The 18,686-nt window shown below is 34.2% G+C and overlaps 1 protein-coding gene and 1 long non-coding RNA gene across 3 annotated transcripts; both read right to left on the minus strand.

The window, feature by feature from the left end:
- Window positions 1-778: 778 nt before the first annotated feature.
- Window positions 779-15,145, minus strand: LOC123747607 (uncharacterized). The gene is made up of 10 exons (XM_069320201.1): window positions 15,019-15,145; window positions 14,496-14,587; window positions 13,929-14,130; window positions 13,626-13,793; window positions 13,210-13,394; window positions 12,736-12,932; window positions 6,143-6,200; window positions 3,867-4,008; window positions 3,263-3,343; window positions 779-981 (listed from the first exon to the last, which is right to left on the minus strand). The coding sequence occupies exons 1-10, from the start codon at window positions 15,143-15,145 to the stop codon at window positions 779-781; spliced, it is 1,455 nt and encodes a 484-aa protein (XP_069176302.1).
- An 825-nt stretch (window positions 15,146-15,970) lies between these two features.
- Window positions 15,971-18,407, minus strand: LOC138360284 (uncharacterized). 2 transcript variants are annotated; one of them, XR_011226268.1, is made up of 6 exons: window positions 18,316-18,407; window positions 17,939-18,136; window positions 17,521-17,625; window positions 17,012-17,210; window positions 16,494-16,672; window positions 15,971-16,110 (listed from the first exon to the last, which is right to left on the minus strand). It is a non-coding gene; the product is annotated as an uncharacterized lncRNA (long non-coding RNA). The 2 variants fall into 2 exon arrangements; XR_011226267.1 differs by having other exon boundaries at window positions 15,980-16,110; window positions 17,939-18,400.
- Window positions 18,408-18,686: the final 279 nt, after the last annotated feature.

Consider the following 18,686-nt stretch of genomic DNA (forward strand, 5'->3'; position numbering starts at 1 on the left):
AGTATCTTGTATGTTTTTGTGAACGAATTGAATTCTCCCACCCTACCCATTAACATTTGTGTTCCACATGTCAGTGTGTACTTGGCCCAAGTACGGTGTACAAGTACGGTGTACTTGTACTTGGTACTATATATTTTCATTTTTTCCATAGCACATGAGCTGGAACTTATCTTCGTTAAACACTATAATATTTTATGTAGCCCATAGAAAGACCTGATCCTTTAAGATCTTCTTCGCTATTTAAGTCCCTTGACATGCTAAACATACACTCACTCCACACATTCTCCTGTGCAATCTACATGTACAAAACCTTGTTCCTAAATGCTAATGTTGATCTGAAACTTTTTCACTATTTATTTAATAGAACTAATGAGCACCATACCGGAAATAAATATCGCTTATATATCCTCAGAGTAAGACTAAATCTGTGCAAACACTCCACGCAAATAAAAGGGCCCAATCTTTGGAATTTTCTCACTGATAAATTAAAAAAGTTTCCAAACCATGCCTAGTTCAAAAGTAAAATAAAAAAAAAGAACCTTATTTCATCCTCATAGTTTCCAACATGGTGCTTCAAACTCACACTGGATCTTTTACAACCCCTACTTGCCTACTTTTTGCCTAATTCTTTATGTAAAAGGAATATTAATCAAAACACAGAGCATTAGCATTAATTAGTGGTTTTACTTTATTACTTTTTCATGGTACAGGCAAACACTTGCTAAGAGAGGTTTTTATAGAAACTTAATAAAATGATATCCTGACTTCATTAATTACTTTACCCTGACTGACATTTATAATTATTTAAGCCTAGCTGGCAATGTTTTTTTTTAAATCCTGGAAAATCACAAATTTTCCTGAATTTTGGGGGTTTCTCCTCCTCCCCCATATCTGGGGTTGATGAATCATCATCTAGCTGCTGTATTCCAGATTCTTCCATGTCTGTTGTCTTGTCATTAGCAGATCCAATGCCATTAGAATCTAGAAAAGATAGAATATATATTAATAATAATAATAATAATTGAAAAAATATATAATAAACTTATAATTAAAAATGAGAAAATTCCATGTTATAATTCGCTCACATCTATAACTAAAAATTTAACTGCAAGCATCAGGAAGAAGGGCTCCAATGTTAAAGCCGGCTGATCAACTATGAACCATTACTTTTTGCTCTATAAACACTGGCCAATAATAAGGTCAATGTTTTCTGCTATGCAAAGTATCTAGTATGGCAAACACACACTTTCCCAAGGGAGGAAGGTATTAAATGTTTGATATGCAGTACCTAGAACACCTGGAGTCATAACATAATATTGGACACAGTATTGTTTTCTAACAGGAAGATGAAGTGAAACAAATCTACTTAGTTTTCATGATAGAGTCACAGATATATTACAAGAAAAAGGTTGTTGGATTTACTGTCTATCTAAACCTAAAAAAGCTTTTGACAGTCCCACACAACATGCTGTACACTACACACAAGGGGCATAACTAGCTGACCCTCCAAAGAATACCTGGTCAACCAGGCTGTGACTCATTCGTCAGGCTACGAGCAGCCGCGTCAAACAGCCTGGTTGACCAGTCCAGCAACAAGAAGGCCTGGTCGACGACCATGGGAAGGCTAAGCCCCGGAAACACTTATAAAGGTAAGGGTGGTTTTAGATAGTAAGCTACTGCCAGAGGAACAAAAAGCTCCTCTCACATAGTAAGAGGAGCTTGTGCATTACTTTACAACTTCAGACTTGCTTTTAATTATAAGGATGGTGAAAGACTAAAGAAAATGTTCATGACTTTTGTGAGACCAAAACTGGAACATGCAGCAGTTGAATGGTACCCAAATCTCAAGAAGCACATAAATAAACTTGAAAAGGTGCAACGGTATGCAGAAAAACATGGCTCCTGGAACTGAAAAACAAAGAGTTACGAGGCGACACTAGAGGCGTTAAACATGCCATCAGTAGAAGATAGAAGAAATAGAGGTAATATGATCACCACTTACAAATTACTAACAGAAATTCTTCAAATTGATATGCTATATATGCAAATGCAAATATGCTGTGCTTACTATATTAACCTGCAATTTTAAATGGGATACATGTACTGTATTGTGATTTGTGTATTTGTACTCAATGAATTTGTGCGCCCCTTGAGGGACTTGAAGTGGAGGGGTGTAGAAATAGCCTAAGCTACTCTATCACTTCGAGATGTATTTTTTTTCTTGTCTCAATAAACTTACTTGAACTTGAAAGAATTACCACGTAACAAAAGTAGGACCCCTTGAGTATTTAAAGAGTTGGTTAGACATATATATGAATGAGATTGGGTGGATATAAATAGGAGCTGCCTCATATTGGTTAATAAGCCTTCTGCAGCTATCTTAATCATGTTCAGTTTTCTGCCTTATTCAAAAGTAAAACCCAAAAATACCTAATTTCATCCTCATTTACCTACCTACCTAGTGCTTCAAACTCCCACTGTATGTGTGTGTGTGTGTGTACTCACCTAATTGTGCTTGCGGGGGTTGAGCTTTGGCTCTTTGGTCCCGCCTCTCAACTGTCAATCAACTGGTGTACAGATTCCTGAGCCTACTGGGCTCTATCATATCTACATTTGAAACTGTGTATGGAGTCAGCCTCCACCACATCACTTCCTAGTGCATTCCATTTATTAACTACTCTTACACTGAAAAAATTCTTTCTAACGTCTCTGTGACTCATCTGGGTACTAAGTTTCCACCTGTGTCCCCTTGTTCGTGTCCCACCCGTGCTGAAGAGTTTGTCTTTGTCCACCCTGTCAATTCCCCTGAGAATTTTGTAGGTGGTTATCATGTCTCCCCTTACTCTTCTGTTTTCCAGGGATGTGAGGTTCAGCTCCTTTAGCCTTTCCTCGTAGCTCAATCCTCTCAGTTCCGGGACGAGCCTGGTGGTATACTGCTGAATCTTCTCTAACTTTGTCTTTGTCTTTTCTTATTTTTGAAATATGAAGTTCAACTTTGTCTTTGTGTGTGTGTGTGTGTGTGTGTGTGTGTGTGTGTGTGTGTGTGTGTGTGTATATGTATATGTATATATGTATATATATATATATATATATATATATATATATATATATATATATATATATATATTTATATATATATATATATATATATATATATATAATATATATATATATATATATATATATATATATATATATATATATATATATATATATATATATATATAATATATATATTTATTTATTTATTTATTTTACTGACCTCTAGTCAATGGTGTCACAGAATCATTATGTTCAACTGTGAGTTGGTTTAATTCTGCAGCCTCCAACTTCCTCTTGCGATCTGAAAATAAAAATTTCTATTATAATTTAATTATTAAATTATCAGCAAAAATATGTTGGCAATATACCTTTCATGGGAGGTGTGCTTATCATGTATTGGGATGTGAATCTGGCAACAGGCAAGGTAACAAGGAATTGTTTTTATATTCAATATTTAACATTTAAACTTATTTTTAGCATAGAACAGTAATATAGTATATAATATAAGTTTATCAGTTCAGATAATAGTGACCCCAAATGTATAACAATGTGGTTAAGAACCTTGTATGAATGATATTTTGTCCAACTAGTCAAAAAAGTTAAACATGAAATGTGAAAGGAAAGGAAAGCAAAACTATGAACTTCATATTTCAAAAATAAGAAGAGCAAAGACAAATCCTAGAGGGTTATTTTATTTATTGCATTAAGGTCTATGCATTATTTTTATTACATTATATTAAAATATATTACATTAGTATATGCAATTATATTATATTAAATTATATTATATAATATTGCATTAGTATATTCAATACAGTACTTACACAAATGGAAGATATTGCTTATTGATTTACAGTCTGCTGCTGTTAGGCAATCTGCTGGCAAAATGCCTTGAGTAGCTTTATGGAGTCCTTTTTTGTAATAGATGAACACGGTTTCATACCTAGCACCACGCATTTTTGCCATCTGAAAAAAAAGGGTAAAATCCAAATGAACAAAAGGCCTCATGACGATCTCGTCTTCATAAAGACATATCTCTTTTGAGAAAGATCAACACTGGGGATTCTCATACTCAAATTTCCTAACACTTTGGAGGATATATATCTACATTACTTCTTTAAGAGGGCCAGATGTAACAAACCAGGAGCAAATATTTAAAGATCACCAAGCCACAATGTAGGATAGGAAACAGGTGTTATATATAGTAGGCATCCATCGGTCTCAGGAGACTATGGAGTTGTGCTCTGGTGTCAGCCTGGTCAGGAGTGGCCTCACCAGGGCGCAAAGCCAGGGTAAGTTGATTCGGGGGAGAAGCTGTTACCCAGACAGCAGGTTTGTATATATATATATATATATATATATATATATATATATATATATATATATATATATATATATATATATATATATATATATATATATATATATATATATATATATATATATATATATATATATATATATATATATATATATATATATATATATATATATATATATATATATATATATATTATTAAATATGACCGAAAAAGTAAGATTAATAATTCTAACACGAATTTTCTCAATCTTTCGTACATTTCGTTTCACTGTTGGAGGTAAATCAAAAATCAATTCTCCAAAATTCATTTTAATTTCTAGTCTGACGCGACACGAGCGCGTTTCGTAAAACTTATTACATTTTCAAAGACTTTAGTTCACAAATACACAACTGAATAGAACTTACGCATCTCCGGTTTTATATCTACATTTGAGTGAGGTGGAAGGGGACTGCCCTCTTGGGGACTGTAAGCTCCAAAAAAACCAGTATATAGGCTAGACAACAACATCTCTTTCTAGGCGTTTAACGATGCATAAGCAACAGGGCTCCATTAAGGAACATATAATCTCTTCCCACAACCAAACCATCGCCAGAGAAATCCTAGTAAACAACACAGAAATCATCGATAGATACAGCGATAGCAGGCGGCTTGACGTTTGCGAGGCACTACACATCAAGAAGTCAACACCAGCAATCAACAGCCAATTATTGCACAACTATATTCTACCCACCTCAAGACTCCGCTCCAATATAGAAGCATCAAGAAATATGGACCAATAGGCTTTCTACAAACACTTCTATTCAATATCCATTGTTTCGTGTTCTGTCTTGTGTTGATGAAATTAATACCCTATTAATACTCTTGTTCTGTCTTGTGTTGATGAAATTCATATCCTATTAATACCATATCTTGTTCTGTCTTGTGTTAATGCCACATCACCCCTTCCACCTCACTCAAATGTAGATATAAAACAGGAGATGCGTAAGTTCTATTCAGTTGTGTATTTGTGAACTAAAGTCTTTGAAAATGTAATAAGTTTTACGAAACGCGCTCGTGTCGCGTCAGACTAGAAATTAAAATGAATTTTGGAGAATTGATTTTTGATTTACCTCCAACAGTGAAACGAAATGTACGAAAGATTGAGAAAATTCGTGTTAGAATTATTAATCTTACTTTTGAAACAAAGTAAGATTTGTTTAAGCAGGGGACAAAGACTGCTACCAAAATATACTAATATATATATATATATATATATATATATATATATATATATATATATATATATATATATATATATATATATATATATATATATATATATATATATATATATATATATATATATACAAAGTCATACATACATATATATTATTTAATATAAGTGAATTCAATATAATATATTCAGGAAACAACAGTTTTACCTGCTTCTCAATGGCTCTGTAAGCCCGGGAGATGTTGTTTCGTTCTGCTACCTTCTTTTCAATAAGGAGGAGAGATTCTTCCATTTTTTTTTTTTGCTTTCCATCCGACGAGCTTTAAAGTTGTACTCACATCTCTGGCATTTTATAGACCGCACATGAACACATTCCTGGCATTCTGTGCATCTCATTAGGAATTTTCCTTTCAAACCTACAATGAAATACTTCATATTAAAATATTTTGTTTCCTATAAGTAGCCTTAACTCTCCATATATATGTTGCTTAATTGAGAAACTGTACTTGCGATCAGTCTCTAGCCTATTGTTGATGTGACAATGTGCATTTAATTTTGAACCTACCTCATTAATACTAACTTGCTGAGATAAATGAATTATGGGTTTTAGTCCCTGAGTCTGCCTGAGGACCAATTTATCGGTATATCTAATGATGTTTTGTAACTAGCTCATCAAGATTGTAACTTGCTTAGCTAAATGAATTGTGGGGTTCAGTCCCTGAGCCCATTATGTGACTCTGTAACCCTTTCCACTACCGCCCACAAGATGGGTATGGGGTGCATAATAAATGAACTAAACTAAACTGTTTGTATGTGGAACACTGCAAATTCATACTAAATTAAAACCTTCTAAATAAAGTTTGATGTTATAATTGTTACCTTTTGAAGTTGTTGGCTGGGCCATGACCAATAGTGCCAATGGATCTCAAAATTGTTGAATAACAATGGAAGAGGGCCACTGCTCTCAGACTCATTGGCACCCATAGACGCACACCGCTACCATGTGCTGTAAACAAACACCAGCATTCATGACCCCAAGAATGAAATAATAATTATTTATTTGCCATATAACAAGTTTATATATATATATATATATATATATATATATATATATATATATATATATATATATATATATATATATATATATATATATATATATATATATATATATATGTGTGTGTGTGTATATCACGAAAATAAACACGTGATTAAGAATGTGACAATGTCAGACCACGGAGGAAAAATGAAACAGGAAATTTCCTTAAGTACTTTCGTATATTAAATACATCTTCAGAAGATGTATTTAAATACATCTTCATATATTTATATATATATATATATATATATATATATATATATATATATATATATCCATCCTACAGCAGCCCTAAGCTAAATGTGTATGACACCCTTCTGAGGTCCATGCTGGTGAAAGTCCTGAACCTGCCATTGGACGACTCTCAGTGGGTGCAAGCAACCCTTCCTGTAAGACTCGGCGGCCTTGGTGTCCGCACAGCCTCCCAAATTGCTCTACCAGCCTTCCTTTCCTCCTCTCATGCATCGCACGACCTCGTCAGAGATATTTTACCTGCAACCCTGAGAGATTCAGCAGGAATACACGATCCTGCTTTCACTGAATGTTCAAATCAGTGGGATGTTCTAGCAGCCCCAGCCACCATTATAGAGCCAACAAAACAACACAAACAGTCCGGCTGGGACCACCCTCTAGTGGAAAAAGTAGCTGATGCCATGCTCAGCGTCGCAACATCAGACAAGGAGAAAGCCCGCCTCAGAGCAGTGCGTGCCCCCCATGCAGGAGACTTCCTCCTGGCAGTACCCATGTCAGCAATGGGCACGCGCCTAGATCCAGAATCTCTTCGTGTAGCAGTGGCCCTCCGCCTTGGTGCCCCAATTTACACTGAATACAAGTGTATTTGCAACAGGGTGGAAGCAGACCAATACGGACTGCATGGGTTGCATTGCGGTAGCACAAAGGGCTGGCATGCAAGACACAGCGAGGTCAATGACATCATCAAGAGAAGCCTCGTCTCAGCTGGGTGCCCAGCGGAGAGAGAACCTCGCATCCTAGGGGTCCAAAACCCGGATTTCCCCGCACTTCGCCCTGATGGCATCACCATATACTCATGGAAGGAGGGTAGACAGTTGGTGTGGGACTACACATGTGTATCCACCCTGGCTGACACCTATGTACACTTCGGAGCTGATCAAGCAGGTGGGGCGGCCAACCACAGGGAAACAGCTAAATCACTCAAGTACAGGCGACTGGAAGGTCACCTCTTTGTTCCCATAGCGTCTGAGACGCATGGCCCATGGGGCAAGAGTGCCTTGGGATTTCTCAAGGAATTGGGTTCCAAGCTCATTGACGTCACCAGAGACCCAAGGGCTTCCAGTTTTTGGTTTCAGCGTCTCAGTGTGGCGATCCAGAGGGGAAATGCTTGCTGCGTCCTCGGTTCCTGTCCAGAAGCGGAGGAGCTTCAAGAGATCCATAACCTTTAGGCATTTGTCTTGTATGTTTTGTAACCTTTAAATACACAATAAAGGAAAAAAACAAAAAAAAGGGAAGGGGGTGGTAGGAGAAAAACACACAGAAACTGTATTGGAGGGGACCTACATTCCCTCCAATGCGTTATGTGTGGTTTCCTCCGAGGCTATGGGTCCCCCTTCTTCCAGCCAGAGGTGGTACTCCCTTCCCTAAAAATATATATATATATATATATATATATATATATATATATATATATATATATATATATATATATATATATATATATATATATATATATATATATATATATATATATATATATATATATATATATATATATATATATATATATATATATATTTATTTATTTATATATATATATATTTATTTATATATATATATATAAATTCTTATATATATATATAATTCTCTATTCTTATTCTTAAGAATTATACATATATAATTCTTTATATATATAAATTCTTATATATATATATATATATATATATATATATATATATATATATATATATATATATATATATATATATATATATATATATATATATATATATATATATATATAAATAATTCTCTATAGAGAATAATTCTCTATTCTTAAATATATATATATATACATACATATATATATATATATATATATATATATATATATATATATATATATATATATATATATATATATATATGTCAGACCACGGAGGAAAAATGAAACAGGAATTTCCTTAAGTACTTTCGTATATTAAATACATCTTCAGAAGGTCCAAAATATATATAAATATATATATATATATATATATATATATATATATATATATATATATATATATATATATATATATATATATATATATATATATATATATATATATATATATATAAAACTCATTTTCGTACTTTTAAGGTGAAGAAAAGAAGTGATTTACTATAGAGTGTATTACACTTATTTATATAATTTGCACAACGTTTCGAACCTCCATGGTTCATTCTCAAGTGAACAGATCTTACAATACTAGTTGATTTTATACCTGCACTGGGTCAGGTGATAATACAATAAAGGTGAAAACATGGGGGGATACCTAAGGGATAAATGTGAGGTGAAACATAGAGGTAACTGCAGAAGGCTTATTGGCCCATACGAGGCAGCTCCTATCTAAACACAAAGATTAATCCAGTGTAATTGGCCTATTATTATGTCTTGTCCTTACTCTCATGGTGGGTAGAGTAAATAGTTCCGTGATTTGGGTGTTCATGGTAGGTCGCTCTAATGTGAATTGCCTCAAGAATTTGTAATCTTCTTGCATCTTGGGTTTTGTCTATTATGCAGGTATTCTTGTTCAACATTTCTCTTGTTAGAGTAATGTCATGGGCTTGTCGCATGTGATTCCTGGGGGCACCGGATTGAAGATGGCATGTCAAACGCCTCGTCAGCTTGGTCGACGTCATACCTATGTACTTACATTGAAGGTTACATCCTTCGTGGGGGCAAGTGTACATGTATACAACGCTTACATTGGGATCAAACTCAAACCCCTCAAAGTCAAAAGCCATGCCCATAAAAATAGCGAAGCCCAACATCCAACTCACAGTACAGGGTCAACCAATAGAATGGGTCGACACCTATCAGTATCTAGGAATCATCCTGGACACATACTTGAATTTTAATGCTGAGAGAGCGAACTGCGGCCTGGACGGCAATCCTCAGGTCGCTAACCTCCCTTTCTGGAAGAGCCAATCTGCAAGTCCTTCGCACATACTATGTACAGGCAGTCAGATCAGTGATCGATTATACCGCACCTGCACTCACAAATCTATCACACTTTTCATGTTGCCTTTTGCTTCATTGAATTTATTCACATAATATGCAAGTTTTGCCTTTCTTATGATACTGGTAAGCATTGATGAGTACCTTTTAGCTACTTCCTTTGAAACTAGGCCAATCCTAACTTTCTTTTCATATTCATGTTTCTTGTTGATTGAGTTGAGAATGCCACTTGTGAGCCATGGATTGTTTAATCTTTTGTCAGTTACTTGCTTGGTAAGAAGGGGACAATGAAGGTTGTAGAGGCTTAGAGTTTTGGAGAGGAAGAGGTTAGCTAATGAATTTATATCATTTATATCACTAGTATCATCAACCCAAACTGAGCTGTTTGCCATACAACAGGCATTCGCATATGTGATTGCACAAAACACTCAAAATGCAATCATACACACAGGCTCAAAAGCTGCACTTCAAATACTAGGACAAAAACAGTGGAGAGATAATGTGGAAATAATTACAACCATTTTGTATCTTGGAGCAGTCGCTAAAGGCAAAGGACTCAACATAACTTTAAACTGGATCCCATCCCATATTGGAATCCCATTAAATGAAAAAGCTGATGAAATTGCTAAATTGGCAACTCGTCATCCAGTGATACATAAAACAATTCAACCCAGCCTAGAGAACATAAAAAACATCATCACCAAAAAACTCTCACATCTCAACAAAACCTACCTGCACCAGAGAATAGCTGAAGGTTCGCCATCTGCAACATGGTATCTTCAGGCAACCAAATTAGAAAGGTTAAATATTCCAAAAGGAATCCACAGGGAAATAGCAGTTAGGCTATATAGACTACGTCTAGGTTACAGATGCAACTGGGAGATTGGTGAACCCCGACAGAGAGAGTGCATCTTCTGTCAAACTGTCACAGAAAAGCCATTACTTCACTATCTTCTGGAATGTGAAGCAACCAATGACCTTAGAAGAGCTTTAAGAGTTCCTGAATCATGCAGTGGCCACCCTGAAGCCATCAACACAGCCACTCTCCTGGTCAACAAAGGTGTCCAGCAGCTGGACACCCCTCATAAAGACTGTGAAGCAGTATCCCCAGAATTCTTGAAGCAATTCACATAAGAATAGAACAACCTACCATGAACACCCAAATCACGGAACTATTTACTCTACTCACCATGAGTGTATCCACACGACCAGAGCATAACTTTCTCTCTTCTCCCTTTTTCTGTTCATTGTCTGCTCCTACGCTCCCTTGCTATCCTCTTCTTATTCTTATTACTATCTCTATTCGGTATCTCTATTACTCTATTACTATCTATATCTCTATTACTATCTCTATTCTCCTTCTCATTCGGTGGTTATAATAGGAGCTGCCTCGTATGGGCCAATAGGCCCTCTGCAGTTCTTATTATTACTACTATCCCCTCTACTTCACCTTACTTTGTTGCCAAGAGCATATAAGCAGCAGAATAGCAAATATTAACTAATCTACTTTCAAGTGTGGTCTAGAACACACTTGCGAGATACTGTACCGACTCTCAGTGCGCTCAACTCACACCATTGTTCAGCAAGGTTTCACCTACATACGTCTGTATGCTCGAATAAATATGCCACATATAATCAGGATTCCTCCCTTATGTTGACCAATCCACACACTAGAAAATGAAGGAATGACGACGTTCATTCGTCCTCCAGCTCGGCGAATGGTTGGAAGTCCTGATGATATCTGTAGGCAGTCTTTTCAAAGTCTTCTTACGACCCCTGTCCTTTATGACACTTCAGGACGAATTTTTACTGCTGCTATTTCTATTGAAAGCTTTCTATTCTGCGTATTTCCGCCTCAAATACCCGTTGCCTCCATCTCCCCATTTCTCTCTCTTTCCTTCCCTCTCAAGCAATCATGAAATGTGACACCCAAACCTTGCCCGAAACGCTGTGCACATTAATGGGTTTAGGTATTGTATGCACTAGCTCTATCTATAAATCCAACATTATGTTTGTAACTCATCTATGTATGTACATTTACCTGAATAAACCTTTTGACTTGATTTTTTACCATCCCAAACAATAAAGCCCAGTACTTGTCCTCCATACCTACTCAACTTTTAAATCACACATCAATACACAACACTCACTTGAGTGTTTAAGGTATTTTATATTGAGAGTATGCATGCCTTTGTATTATGAAATCATATTGATGTGATGTATCATTGAGAATTGGATTTAATCAGAGGATTCAGTGGTATCCCAGGTGGCATTAATTTTCACAAAGTAGTTGCATGGTGGTCTACAGTGCTAGCTTGAGAGTACCAAGTGAGGGGTTCGAATCCTCCTCTTGGCTACCACTTTTTTTTCCAGTGATAGTTTCAGAGGGTTGAGAAAAACACAGCATGAGGAAAATATTTTAATATAATCCAGTTTTATTGTATTAAAAGACAAAAGTATATGCATATAAAATATTAGTTTAGTTTATTTATTATGCACAACATACCCATCCTGTGAGTGGCAGTGGAAATTTTTAGAGGCACATAATGGGCTTATAAATGAACAAAATTCACGTAGTTATAAGAATCTCTGTAACTAAGCAACATAATTTGTGTGGTCAATTCATGTAACCAAGCAACAGGACAAAAGTAAGTAAGTAAAAATTTAAAAATTTAAAAGCCTATCTTGTATCTATTTGTTAAACACAGAAATCACAATAGCGTGATGCCTTAAATCTACTATCTTTTGCCATGTCGTAACACAGTCCACTAAGGCTCGTGTGGGATCCTGTCGGACATAGGTTCGAACCCTCATCATGGCCCTTGTGGATTTGTTCATTTGTATCTATTCATTTTGTAAATACATGTCTTCATCTTCATCACTTTCTAAGAGCTCCAAGAAAGGCTCATAGACCTCATTTGGATTGTAGGAACTAAATAAATGTTTGGCTTCAGTAAGCTTGTCAGCACATTGCTTTTGACCCTGCTTGAGAAGAGCCAATAATCCACGTTTCTCTTCTTCTGACAGAATTGGGTTTTCAATGGTGTACGTGTTAGAATCCTGGAATATAATATTTAAAACATCTTAAGAGTCAAATATATACTGTACCTATTTAGTTGTACATAATGCAAATATATAAAAGTATAGATTAAGTAAAACAAAAGGATACAAATAATAATAAAAGCCATATTCTCCACAGTACCACTCTTGAAAATGGAAGTGTTTCATAGTTTAAATGTGAAAGGTGATGGCAATATTACTCTGACTAATTGAACACATTTAAGTGAGTTGAGTGTTTTGAAGATCTAAATTGCAAAAAGTATTTTGAATTTCTTACCTTGCAGAGACATGAAGGGAAAGAATCACATTGTAATTCTTGAATATACTCGGATAGTTTGTCCCTTTTCTTTTTGTAGTACTGTAACCATGTTATCATTTCTTGAATGGTTAGTGATTCCTCCTCTCTACATCTCTTCTGGAGCTCAAACTTTTCCACTGCACTTCTTTTTTCAGTCAGGGACACTATAATGCAAAATGAAAATACAGTATGTGATTGACAAATTATAATAATGGGAATCATTTGTGAATTAAACATCATTAAAAATTGTATCTATAAAATTTACCTTTAGAAAACAAACTCAATTTAATGGTATTGCAGTCTTTCCATATATAAAAGTAATATTAATACAAATAATATATAAATATTTGAAAATGCTGAGAAAACTAATGAATCATTAGATCTTGTGTAAATACCACTTGTGTTTTGATGAAGCAATAAATTGTGCCATGGAAGGATGCCAGTTAAAACATCTGCTTCAGACAAATCCGGATGGTTCTGATTGTAGATTTTTATGAGATCTCGTAGTTTTTTTTTCTCAACTTCATTTTTGTTTCTCAATACAGCTCTCATTTTAGATGAAACTGTAAAGTTTCAGGTTGTTATCAAATATTTGATTTGCACCAATAGTATTTTACATAGAAAAACTAATTTAACAACTGTGTACTGTATTAATGTTTAGGTTTCAGTGAACAAACAAAAAAGCAATTAATGTCTACCTGCATAAGTGGTAATCTGATTTTTGCGATGCCTTATATTCTCTCCATGTGCCTCGATAGTATGCTCAATGTTATTGGCAGAGGATCTGTTATTTAAGGATCTTGCAATGATCAGTAATTCTGATCTCCATTTCTCAATAACAGATTCTGGGACATTAAGCCTGTGAATCTCATTTGAAACTGCTGCAGCTGTCTCTGTGGCCTATTTAAAAATAAATGCCATCATATTTATTGTAAAATTTATGTTCAGAGTTAAACGAAGTCTTTTGAACTATCCTTAGTGCTTTGTCAAGGTCTGAGTATGTGTTTTTCAGATTCAGACCTTGACAAAGCACCAAGGAGTGTGCGAAAGACTTGGTGTAATTCTTTACATAAATTTCCCAAATACACAAGTGGGTTTTTATCCAATTTTACTTTGTCTATGAGAAGAAAATACCATTAGTGTCTTATAATAAGAATAAAGATAAATAAAAACATGTATATACACTTGATTCATTGTATAGAACAATTGCATATTTATATATAATTCTATATTTTCATTGTATAGAACAATTCATATGTTAATACCTTTCTGAATCTGGCAACTAATGCCCGAGGCATTCCATTAATTTTTCTGTGATTCCAAAAGAGTGCCCCCTCTGTCAGTTCTTCTGTACGCTCTGTGGAAATAAATTTAGTTATTCATTGACATCTTAATACTGTGTGTCTCAAAATACTGATTGGAAAGTAAAAGGATGATGATATTGATGCTGTCTTAAGTGGAATGAATTAATTGTTATTTCAGAGGAAACAATGAACTCAAAAACAGTGGTAGAGTAATAAGATTAAAAATATCAGGATGTGAAAGAAAGCATAAAAACAGGGACAACTTGATTTTTCAAACAAGGATTATACATGTATATGTTGGTTGCATATGAGTATAATGCTACTTTATATGAGCCAAAATGCCTTTCTGCAATTTCCTATATTCTTATATTACTGTATTTTATAACATTATCTGGATATATATAACCATCAAATATTACCATTGTACTGATTTGATTGAAAGGTACAAAATTTAGAACTAGATTAAACAAAAATTAACACATACCAGCTTTAAGCATGTTCTTAGTGTTGTTGTTATATCTTGAAAGGTAGGAAAATACTTGCTCTGCCTCCTCCCCAGATGTCAGGCCACTTCCTTCTTGCCACCGCCCTCCATGCAAAACCTTTGACATAATAGCATAACGTTTGTTAAAAACTACCTACTGTATTAACAATTTGCATTTAACATAGATAAATCCTTACATATAAGAGTTTAAAAGAAATTATATTTTCCAACTTACAGTAAAACGAAGTCAAAATATTATTACAGTATTAGATTATTTACCTGACAATACCAAGAATGTCCTTTGGCATGTAGGACTCCTAAAAAAGGCTTTCCTTGCCTAAGTGAGAACTTCTGTTCTCTTGATGAAATCTTTAAGGCCCATGGCCAGTATTTACAGATGATATCCTGGCATATGAAGGACACATTTTGTAAACGGTTCATTTGCAAATAGTGGGCATAACTGTAGAGCTCTCCCTGATACATATTTAATGCAGCAAGAATAATTCCATGTCGACAGGAAGCCATGCTTATGCCAGTTTCATCCAAACTTCTAAATGAAACAGGTTTATTTTTGGCAGCTTTCAATGTCGACACTCCACACATATGGCTACTCTGTTGGACAAAAGTAAAATTATATATATATATATATATATATATATATATATATATATATATATATATATATATATATATATATATATATATATATATATATATATATATATATATATATATATATATATTAGTCATATATAAATGTAATTTTTTTTTATGTAATATTTTTCATCATTCAATATGCATTCCATATATTTTAGAGATTTTTTTGAACATGATATAGTTAGGAACCATCCAATTAATATACATTATTGATAATGTCTCAAGCTAATATATAAAGGTACTCTTCATATATTGTATGGGTAAAAACCTGGTATTAGGTCTTAGGTTTCTATTTCAAAACCTATTTTTAGGCTTTCGAACAGATGTAAAAATATTCTTAATTGAGTTTTAAGGTTCTGAATAGTGGAAACGTGATCTTGAACTTCTTTGTCACAAGCGAAGATACCACCAGAATAATATGAGTTTCTGATCCCTCTGGAATGATATTAAATTAATGAATGTTCATAGTGTGAGACATTTTGATGACAGTTAAACATCATTTCACTTAAAACTAATTCAACTACCCAAGCTGGCATTCACATCATAATCCCTCCTATTCTAAATGAATGTATATAGTGAAATAAATATTTTTTAATTAGTAAAGCCTTAGTCCAAATAAAAAAATTCAACTGAAGTTGAAAGGCAAGTAATAAAGGTGTAATCAGTTAACAATTAAAAAAAAATCTGATTAAAAGTTGCATGACACTATATAAATATTATACAGTGCTGTGTTTATAGTACTACAAACATATTACTACACCTTACATTATACCTTAACAATAATGAGCAGCATTAAATATTTTAACTTGAATATTTACCTCCCAACTTTGTTGTAACGATACAGTTTCTTGTTGCCATCAATATGTACAGCCACAGGTGTTGTATCACATGCAGGGCACCCCTTGTCAAATTCTCCTTTTATTCTCCCAAGTTCATACTGATGGAAACGCCATTCAAAGAAGACTCTTTTTGTTGTTTCAAAATTGATGGGACCATGCTAAGATGTAAAATGTGTGTAAGTAATTATCAAAAAGTGCCAAGCAGTGGCATGTTAAGCAACAGACTATAAATACCTGCAGGAAATGAAAATATACTTACATGAGCATTACATAAAAAGAGAAATTGTTAAAGATTGGTAATCCATTTCCATTTCTTATGATATTAGACATATATAAAATATATATTTAGAATATTCATGCTATTTATTAATTTAATAATATTTAACCCTATTTCTTAAATAATGACACTGCATTTGCTTAGTAACAAACTTAGTTTTTAAGTTTATACACCAATTTAATACTTGCACTATTAAAACAGTAATGGTATGAAAACTTACACGCCCTCGAGAAGCACCAAATAATTCCAGTGCACTAACTAATGCCTGAAGAGAAGTTCCAGGGCTGCTTCTCTTGAGAAAATGCCAGGAATCCAATAGATTTATGCTGTAGAAAGTGCTACTATTTCTTCCAGTTGAATAAAAACCAGACTGGTGCATGGCTTTCCCAAGTTCTTCATCTACATATCCGCACTTGCACCTAAATATTGGGGTATACAGATCATACCTTCCTGCCCCCCACACAAAAATAAAAAAAATTGAAGTAAAACAATTTTATTTGGCAAGGGATTCAAGTGTGGCTATCAATATATGTGTAAACCAACCCATAAACAAGTCTCTGTATGGTTATAAATACGTATGTGATATAAATACGTCTTCATAAGTGAAGATACAGTGGTAAAGAGAGTGAAGTATAAATGGTTATATTGATGAAGACTGTAGCCTGGGTCACCTGAGCAATGCCAGCTACCAATACTAGTATCAAATAAATGTTTCTTAAAGTAACCTACCACTTAAAGTTACAAAGATGCACAAATTATTGGATCTTAAAGTTGTGAACTTGCTCTCACTGCAGTTTGGGCAGGAATTAGGTGGATGTGCTGGTACAACAGGCTCTGGTAACAATTAAATTTACAAGATCAGCTATGCAGCAAAATAAATACATGTTTCAATCATTACATTTTAAATTACTAATAATTTTTTTAGCATTAACTGGAGTTACATGAAAGATTTATATTTAATAACAAATAAAAATTCATTTATTTAACTAAAAATCTGTAATTAATGAGGTAATCAATAATTAATGAGGAAAATGACCAATACAAAAACTACTAAAAAAATTACATGAACTAAATAAAATTTTTAAACACTGCTTGGTTCAGGATAGAAATGAGAGTATAAGAAACAGACTACAGGTACATTACTTACTCCAGTGAATGACATTCCCATCTGAACACACAGTTTGTGTTGGGTCTAAAGGCTCGAAGAACCCATTTTTCCAGCAGAATCGCTGGTGGAAAGGCATTACAAAATGCTGCTGCTGATCACATTTATGACACAAAAAATGAAAGCAGTCTTCACATTTTATGCTTGCCTCACAACTTCTACATTGTACACAACATTTGCCTGGTTTTCCAAAAAATAATGTAATTATGTACTTTGAATGGTAATATTGGATTTAGAAATATTGTATACCAAGTTTAAAAATGACAAACATCTAAGTGTATTCAGAGATTGACATTAATCATGCATTTCATAATTGCATTGAAATTTATCCATAATTACACACTAAAGATGTTATTTACCTTTATCTGGAACACCCAACTTTGACAATGTCCAGCTAAACAACATTGACCTACGTTCTCCCCATTTAATCTCACTATTTTTTCTTCTTTTTTTGCTTTGGTTTATGCAAGTATAGGCATATAGCATGGACACGAGTTCTCTCAAATTGACAGTGGCTTGATGAAAAACGCAGACTAACCTCACACTTGTCTAGTGCCCTCGGGAAGTGGAGATTTTTGAGGTGTATATATATCTCGAAGTCTCTACTTCTTTTGTAGGGTCTGATGGTGTAGTGGGTTAAAGCGTTCTAGTTATGGCAGCTACTGGAAGGTAGTTGTGCTTTCTGGGTTCGAGGCCCACTGGTGGGTGTTGTCCAAAGATTGTTAATCTT

Source organism: Procambarus clarkii, unplaced genomic scaffold (genome assembly GCF_040958095.1).
Source record: "Procambarus clarkii isolate CNS0578487 unplaced genomic scaffold, FALCON_Pclarkii_2.0 HiC_scaffold_105, whole genome shotgun sequence".
In the NCBI taxonomy this organism is placed as follows: Eukaryota; Metazoa; Arthropoda; class Malacostraca; order Decapoda; family Cambaridae; genus Procambarus; species Procambarus clarkii.